Source organism: Poecilia formosa, unplaced genomic scaffold (genome assembly GCF_000485575.1).
Source record: "Poecilia formosa unplaced genomic scaffold, Poecilia_formosa-5.1.2 Scaffold601, whole genome shotgun sequence".
NCBI lineage: Eukaryota > Metazoa > Chordata > Actinopteri > Cyprinodontiformes > Poeciliidae > Poecilia > Poecilia formosa.
In genome coordinates, this window is record NW_006800540.1 from 1,123 (window position 1) to 9,718 (window position 8,596).

The 8,596-nt window shown below is 36.0% G+C and overlaps 2 protein-coding genes across 4 annotated transcripts in view; one reads left to right on the plus strand and one right to left on the minus strand.

Annotated features, from left to right (window-relative positions):
- Positions 1 to 231: 231 nt before the first annotated feature.
- ciao2a (cytosolic iron-sulfur assembly component 2A) lies at positions 232 to 5,150 on the minus strand. The gene is made up of 5 exons (XM_007541311.2): positions 4,909 to 5,150; positions 3,326 to 3,490; positions 2,869 to 2,918; positions 2,560 to 2,605; positions 232 to 1,187 (listed from the first exon to the last, which is right to left on the minus strand). Exons 1-5 carry the CDS (start codon positions 5,024 to 5,026, stop codon positions 1,087 to 1,089), a joined length of 480 nt encoding a protein of 159 aa, XP_007541373.1. The 5' UTR covers positions 5,027 to 5,150; the 3' UTR covers positions 232 to 1,086.
- Positions 5,151 to 6,731: 1,581 nt separating this feature from the next.
- spg11 (SPG11 vesicle trafficking associated, spatacsin) overlaps positions 6,732 to 8,596 on the plus strand; it is a 34,455-nt gene continuing 32,590 nt past the window's right edge. For 2 of the 3 annotated variants that reach the window (XM_007541312.2, XM_016665622.1), the window contains exons 1-2: positions 6,735 to 7,094; positions 7,768 to 7,955. In XM_007541312.2, coding sequence (XP_007541374.1) covers positions 6,895 to 7,094; positions 7,768 to 7,955 — 388 coding nt within the window. In that variant the 5' untranslated portion in view covers positions 6,735 to 6,894. Of the gene's footprint in view, positions 7,095 to 7,767; positions 7,956 to 8,596 lie in introns of all 3 variants that reach the window. The other variant, XM_016665623.1, reaches the window with a different exon arrangement.

Consider the following 8,596-nt stretch of genomic DNA (forward strand, 5'->3'; position numbering starts at 1 on the left):
TTTACACATAGCTCCCCAGCTAACTTTACTGCTGTTTTGAATGCTTATGACAAAATATATCAAAGTTTGATATATCGCCAGTTTCCTCATCTCCAAAATGAGTATACATATGGGTCAGTTTGCATGAGGAATCTCACATTCTTCCATTATTATTTTATAGCTCACATTTGGCTTTGATACTATTGTGATTCTATGCAACTGTCATAAAACTAAGAGAGCTGAAAGACACGCAACTTTTCAGGATTTTATTCTGACAAAAACAAATCATATATTGTCTTTAATTGTTTGAGACTCTGACACTTCAGAAACTCTTTAGTGCATCAAGGAACATCCAGACATTACCCAGAGAATATGATGTGTTTATGAACCAGCTTGCTCCCAAGGGAATGACAGCATATTCAGATGTAGTCCCCTGAAAACTAAATCAACTGTTTTCTCTCACAAAACTTTAAACATCTGTTTCTGCTTAAAGTTTAAATTTCATTTAAAGCACTTATGTTTAATAAAGCATAAATTGTGTTAAAGTCAGCTTAGTACATTTAAATGGTAATTTACATTTACTAAAATAAAATCCTGAACAAGAAAATATTTTCTAGCTTATTCTGTTTCAATTTATCAAAAGAGATGCAGTAACTCATCTTCCACAGAACGGCAAACTAGAGGAATGATGGATGGAAATAAGACAGATGGAGGGTCAGATGGAACTATGTCAGGAAGCATGTTCTCTAGTCTACTGTTCATGCAGCTTCTTTTGTGGCTCTTAGCAGTATGAAGAGGTAAATAACTGCTGCAATATTACCACAAAGCTATCCACATGATAAAGTCAGCAATCAGCACTCATTAAACACCAACTTCCTATTGCGCCCTATTGTCATCACAGCTTAAAATAAATGCTTGTGTGTGAGACGAGTTCCTCCTCCCGAAACATAATAGAACAATCTGCCAAATCCTCAAGAGTTATTGCCCAGCTGATTTCAAGCAGATGCAATGGAATCATGTAAAGAACCTTCTCAGGCTTTGGGACATTACAAACACAAAGACAGCAGATTAAAAAGAATTGCTTTAAAGCAGGTGGGGTGTCCTCCGTCAATCGTCTGGTTCAGCTACACACTGCTCCACAATTTCTCTGAGGTTGGGGTTTTCCATGGCAGCTGCTATCCGCTCCTTATCATTGATCTGTTTGTTAACTGCAGACATGAACAGAAAGTTCTCACTCAGTTAATGAGCAACAGCAAGATTAAAAGAAAAGCACCCATCAATTTATCAAAAAAAGATACATCTGCTGCAAAAAACAGTATGTGCTCCATCAGAGGTTACCACTGTTTTTGCTTTTTAATTCTTACTAAAATGCTTGAGATTATCTTAATACCAGAAAAAGATAATAAATACAAAGAGCAGTTTTTCCAAGCCATGATTTCATTTATGGGATGCACCATGGAGCATCCCATAAACGTCCGCATGAAGTTGAAGTTGTTGGTCTCCCTCCCACAGTCCACAGACATAACTGTTAGTTATTTTTGACAGGACTGTGCATAAAAAATAATGTCCAATTATATTTTGACCTATAGCAACTTTGTTGTGATAAATGTTGAATATTTTTTCATATCAAGGAATGTGTAAAAAAAATAAAACCGTTCAATGTTGAGAAGACAATCAGCTTATTCAAGAATCATTATCGCTGTTCATTATTACTAAAGAATTATTCAGGAATCAGCCTAGATAAGGGACTTCCTGTTTCAAGACTGGCAGGAAACATGACCCAACTAAAGTTCCTGTTAACAGGTAAATGGAAGAGAAGATTCATGTGGAAGACTCAATGACTGGATGAAAGTGGAATTCATTAATGAATACTGAATCTGCATTTTCCAAGGAAATAAGGCTTTACCATTTATTTGATGCCATTCCCTTGAAATAAAGATGGCCACCAAATTTAGAGTAGCATCACCTCAGTGATAATATCAGGCTTATTCAATTCAGTTTAGGTTGCACAAATACACAACACATCACCTCAAGGCACTTCACAAAAAATACATTTCAATACAGTTACATTCAAAACATTACAATCAAACCTATTTATAAAAAAGTGCAGTCAAGTTCAATTTCTTATTCAAATGGGTTTAAAAAGTTTTTCTATCAAAGGAAACCCAACAGACTGACTTGCAGTATTCACTCGTCCTGTAGCAACAGTGGTCAATCGCTTGTATAGTCGCTGACTTTGCAGAAATGCGTCAAACAGAGCATGGATGTAGCAACAGCAAAGAGGAAACTCCCCTTTAACAGGATAAACCTCCGGCAGAATACGACTCAGCGGCCATCTGCCATGGCCAACAGGGGGTTTTAGTACACACACACACACACACACACACAAAAGAAACAAAAGCATTGATCTATAATTACTTCCTATATTAAAGAAAAGTAAAATATTAGCAGTATAAGAATGTTAAGTTGTTGGCAGCAGTGTCTCAGCCGATGGTTTCCTCAGGCAAGACGTATTTATGGTGTATGACCTACTTAAACCTTTAATGCTCGTATGTGAGAAAATATTAAATAAAAACTTACTGTCTTCTTCAGTAGAATGGGTTCCTTCTGAAATGTAAATTTCCAACTAAAGAAAACAAGAAGAAAAAAACAATTGATCAAACAACTTATGTTTGTTACCATCAAGACCAAAGATGACTAATACTAGCTTGGAGAGAAGGTGGTTTAGGATTCCAAATAGCATGAGAATAGATTGAAGAGACATAATAGGGGGAAAAAAATTCACAAACAAAGAGTTTTAATAAATTTAAAGCATACCAATATTACTGCTGCTCAGAAGACAAGAGAAACATGAAATCTGCCCATTGGGTCAGGGCTGTTCAGACTCACCTTGTGTTTAAATGGCAGACACCGCTGCAACTTCACTTGTATGCACAGGCCTGCAGACAACATCTTTATAAGACACAGATACTAACAGATCTACTGCAACAAAACAGGAAACAATAGACCAGTGTTCTAAAACTTTTCCATCTGAGGACCATTTAACCCATTTAAAGTGGATATACATTGCTTTTAAATCTTTCCTTGCATGTAAATCATTCATTGTGGCCAATATAAAGTGGAACTGCAATGCTGTGTTCTGAATTCCTGGTCACTAGAACTCAGACCAATAACGAGTAAAAAATTACAATAAGAGTAATAATTACAAATATTTAGTACTTAGTACATTAATACTTCTCAATTTACTGACTGAGTCTTTCCAAACCCAAAATATGATCAGTTCTCCATCTGCCATTGTTTTCAGGTGGGTTTAGAGGAGACTTTTGCCATCAGCAGACTTGCTCACCAATCAGAGTAGCCAGGGAGCAATGAGGAACGGTTGGGGAGAATCTGATTATGATGAGGAACTCATCCTCGTTGAGCTCCTGAATCTCCACACATTTCTCTGTCACCACCTCCAGTTCCTCCAGGGTGTTCGGCTTCTCTGGGTCCCGGATGGATCGAATCACATCTGAGGAGGGAGGGAAGGAAATAAGTTTCCATAAGATGCTTGAAATCTATTAACTTCTACAATGACTGAACAATGAAATACAATGCTGTGAAAATGATTTATACTTTGCAAATTTCAGTTTTTTCTTATGCTTTTTTTTATTGCTATTTTGTCAGAGTTGACCCTCGGGGCACTTTGACTACCCAAAATGGGACATCCTGCTTTTACTGCGTTTTTAAAATTACTATTCCCAGTATCTCTGTCATCTTGCAGGTTAATTCTATGAAACTTGGCCAGAACGTTTTTTAAATTTTCTTTTTAAAATTTCTTTGTCCCTTTGATTGTAAGTTATGTAGAACAAAATGTATGCACTTTGTGTGCACTTAACATTCTGGTTCAACTGACTCCCATTATAACCACATATTTTTAATGGACAGTTAACCTTGTGTTTTAAAATAACTTTCTTATGAAGATCAAACTTATCTTATCTTCTGCCTTCGAACTACAATGACAACTTGTTTTAGGTGTGATGACTCCCCTAATATCACCACAGGCTTCACCTCTTTATTTTGTCAAGTCTCAATGAGGGAATGGTCCTATTATCTTTCAAAATGCATGGCAAAAATATATTGAACGCCACAAAAATAGTCTTGGTGTGTTGGCAATGGTGTAAAGGAGTGGTGTGAATATGATAAAGAACATATTTTCTAATTTAAGGAATCAAAGCCAAGTACCCTTTGTTTATGTTTTCTTTATTATGGGAGATTCCGATGTGTGGCATAGCAAGTTTATGCAGGTTAATCTGTCAGATCTTCTACACATGAAGAGAGTCTGCTATACTTCTTTAGTAAGTGACGAGTCACATGACAAAATGTTAGGAGAGTACAGCTATTTCTATTCAAATGTAGTGAGTAAAGGTAAAAAGTGGTCAGAAAGATAAATACTCAGGTATAGATACCTGAAAAATCTAATTAAGTATAGCAACGAAGTACTTTTTCACTTTACAACTCTGCCTGCAATTAACATAGAATGATCTACACCAGGTTTGAAGTGTCCAGGTGTCATAGTTTAGGAGCTGGAGCGGTTTTAATGTGGTACAGATCAATAAAAAGCGTCGAAATAGCCATTAAGGAAACTTCACAATTCAAATAAAAGGTTTCAAATATCACAAACTTAGTCTTATTCTGCTTTAGTGCTGAATAATCTAGTCCAGGTTTGAAGAGTCCATGTGTTGTATTTTTTTAAAGGTTAAATAAGCTCAAGGTACTGAAAAAAATAGGTGAAATTGCCTTTTAGCCATAAATTTCCGAATCGGAATTTTCAGCTTCATAGTCGCAAAGGAACAGGAAATAAAGGCGCGAGCTTTTTCTATGCATTACCTTTCCAGCTCAACTAGCACTCAGTCTGACGTTAGAAACGCCTATAGACCTCTGACTTACCGTACACGTCCAAAGCTTTTTCCTCCATCGGCTTGGTGTTCATGCCATTTCTGATGAGTCCGGACAGTTGGAAAATCTTTTCGAGAGCTGATGATAGAAGGCTGGACACTATTTCCATTCTTTAACAAGCGCCATGATAAACGATAACGTCTCAAGAGAGACTAACTTCTTCTTTTGTTCAATGGCGATTGTCAAACAACCTAACAGAGCATGACTGCCACCAACTGGGCAGTAATGCCAGTTGGTGAGCTCTCTCTCTCTCTCTCTCTCTCTCTCTCTCTCTCTCTCTCTCTTATATATATATAGCATAAATTTAAAGCAGATAGATAGATAGATAGATTCCTCATGAACCACACTCCTTACCCGTAGGTGGCGGTAATGCACCTTAAGTTGTTTGCCAACTGCCAATAAATTTCAAGAAGAAAATATTTCGGTCACCAGTTCACCCCTCTTCTAATAGTGTTGTTGATTTTGTTGGAGAAAAGGAAAAAAAGAAAACCTTTTAGATCCATATTCAGTACAATCATATTTAGACAATAAGCACTATAGATATGTCCAAGTTTATACAGATGGTTCAAAAAAACTCAAATAGCAGTAATGGGGTGTCATCCATTGTTCCAGAATTCAATATTAAAAAATGTAAAAGAATTACTGATGGAGTATCAGTTTATACAGGAGAGATGATGGGAATCATTTTGGTTTTAGGATGGATCGAGGAAGTTCGTCCACTGAGATATATAATATGTTCTGATTCAAGTTCATCATTATATTCATTAAAAAATAATCATTCTATTAGTAGACCAGACCTTTTATTAATAATTATTAAATTATTAATAATTTAATAATATTTAAAAATATATTTTAATTATTTTTTTTATTATTAAAAAATTAATAATTAAAAGTTATTAATTTATATAATTCAGGCAATGGGTTTATTAGTTGTATTACATGGGTACCATCACATGTAGGAAAAAAAGGAAATGAGTTGGGAGACAAATATGCAAAACAAGCTACAAAAAATAGTTATATTGATATATTGGTACCAACCAATATATTGATATATTGGTTGGTACCAATATATCAATATAACTATTTTTTGGGAGTTGGGAGACAAATATGCAAAACAAGCTACAAAAAATAGTTATATTGATATATTGGTACCGGTACCAATATATCAATATAACTATTTTTTGTAGCTTGTTTTGCATATTTGTCTCCCAACTCATTTCCTTTTTTTCCTATCATAGATTTGATTTCTTCTTTACTTAATGGTTTAAGTAAAGAAGAAATCAAATCTATTATTAAACAAAAGGTTAAGGAAAGATGGCAGAAGCAGTGGGAAGAAGATAGAACTGGTAGGTGGCTTTACAGTATTCAAAGAAAAGTTGGTGCAATGAGGAGAACAGGACGAAATAGAAAAGAGGAAACCATTATATCCATATTACATTTTGGTCATACAAGGTTAAATAGCACATTATTTAAAATGGGAAAACATCCAACTGGAAATTGTGATTTTTGTCTTCAAGAAGAGACAGTAAAACATGTTTTGTTGTTCTGTTCTATTCTGTTGAGAGAAGGGAATTAGTATGTTGATTACAAGAAAAATAAATTACAGTTAAATATACAAGATATTTTGGACAAAACTTCTACTTCTGAATATTTTTGTGATTTAATAAATTACCTTAAGAAAACGAAATTAATAGAAAGGATATGTTTGTTTTTCTGTGGGAGAATATATATGTAGCATCCCGATCCACACTCCATTCCAGTAGATGGCGGTAATGCACATCAGTAAGTTGCTTGCCAACCGCCATAAATAAAGAAGAAGAAGCTATTTCGGTCAGCTGACACTAGAAGTAATGTGACTCGTTGAACTGGGAAGCTGTTGACGAGAAAGAAATGGTTCAATCTTTCCCATCTTATTATTCAGATATCTTTATCAAGGCAATTTAAACCGGTCAAACACTATTCTGTAACTGTGAGGAGATGTTGGATGGACAGAACTCCATAGAGGTGCTGGTTATTCCTGAGAACCAGCACTGTGGTCAGCTTGCAGACATCCAGAAAGCCGAGCTGTGTCCTGCGGGCTCCCTCCTCTGCTGTCTTGGGGTCTCGGGCCAGCTGTTGGTGTGGGACCCTGGGGATAGAGAGGCCCCTCCGGCTGCATCGGACGGCTGCTTTGTAGAGTGAGTTCTGACTGGTCTTCACTTCCCGTGTTTGTGAAACAAGATTTGTAATGCAATTTACTGCTGACTAAACGGCTTTTATGCTCTAACCGAATCGAGACAGACAATAGTTTTCAACAGTGACCCATCCTACAATAAAATCTTTCTCTAAAATCTTTTTTAGCAATACAAATGTAAGACTCGTGCTAAGTCATGTGCCATGTACGTTTATTTCACACAGCTGCATTCAAACATTTTTTTCTGCAAAGAATGGTGCGAAATTCTGGTAAAGTCTTAATAAAGACACAAATAGTACTGTTATAAAATAATAGATTCCGTCAACACTACCAAATAAAATTCATAAATCTTTTGAAACCTGTCCTGTGGTCAAAATTTGTTTGCCGTTTATTCAGTGAAGTTGCACATGGTGTAGGTAGTGTAAAAGTTACAGAAGTAATGTAACTGAGTAAATGTAAATACTTACTATATGTGACCTGGACAGAGTCTGTCACTGCTGGATTGATTTGTCTCTTATTTGTAGTTTTGTTGAATACAAAATCAACTACTGAAGTCTCTTTTTTTAAGGGATGTAGTATGTATCAAAATCATATCCAAATTAAATACTTCATGGAATTGCAGATAGTAGTGCTTATTCTGCAGATAAAAAAAATAACTAACTTTTCCCTGTTTATAGTTTCTGCTGGGAGGAGGCGACTACAAGCATTTTGGGAGTCAGCAGCTTTAATTTGTTGGCTGTTGGATCACAGGGTGACCTAACGCTATTCGAGGCTGAAGCAGAACAATCCACCCCAGTTTCTTTACTGACTGTGCAAAAGTGTAATGTAGATAATCTGCTGGAAATTGTCAAAGAGAGCGACAAAAGTGAGTACTCAGTTGTTCTTACCTGCTGATTTTTGTTTCAAAAGTCTTGATGTTAACTGGTTGACAGCCAAAAAATTGTCTGGGGTTTTTCAACTCTCTTAGGGTCATTTTGATGAGCTGAATCCAGAAATCACATTGGTTTTGCTGAATCAGGTCAACTTTCTGAACCATAGCGCACCATGAGCATCAAATGCTTGACTTGTTCTCACATCTGAATCGGTTTCCTGAGAATCTGATCAATGAGTGATGAGGAGAGATTCCATCAGGACAGAAAAGAGATGGAGAATTTTACACAATGAAGACGTAATGTTCAATTCACATGTACTTACCTTTAGTAGTGTTTGTTGCACACTTAATGATCAGTCAGTGTGCTTTTTCGCAGGTTCTTTATTTTGAGGAACGCTGTTAAAACAAGAGCGACAGTGAGCGCCTCCGCTGACCAGCCGTTGCTGCGCTTAATTGCCATTGGCTCTCCTCACAAACAAATATTTACAATCTAAGTGAAAAAAGAAATATTTACAATATAAGTCAAAGAATTGTTCATGCAAAACTTCCACAAATATATACTGCTCAAAAAAATAAAGGGAACATTTCCCTTTAATTTTGTGTGTGGCTCCAAATCCAGGCCTCCGTTGGTTAAT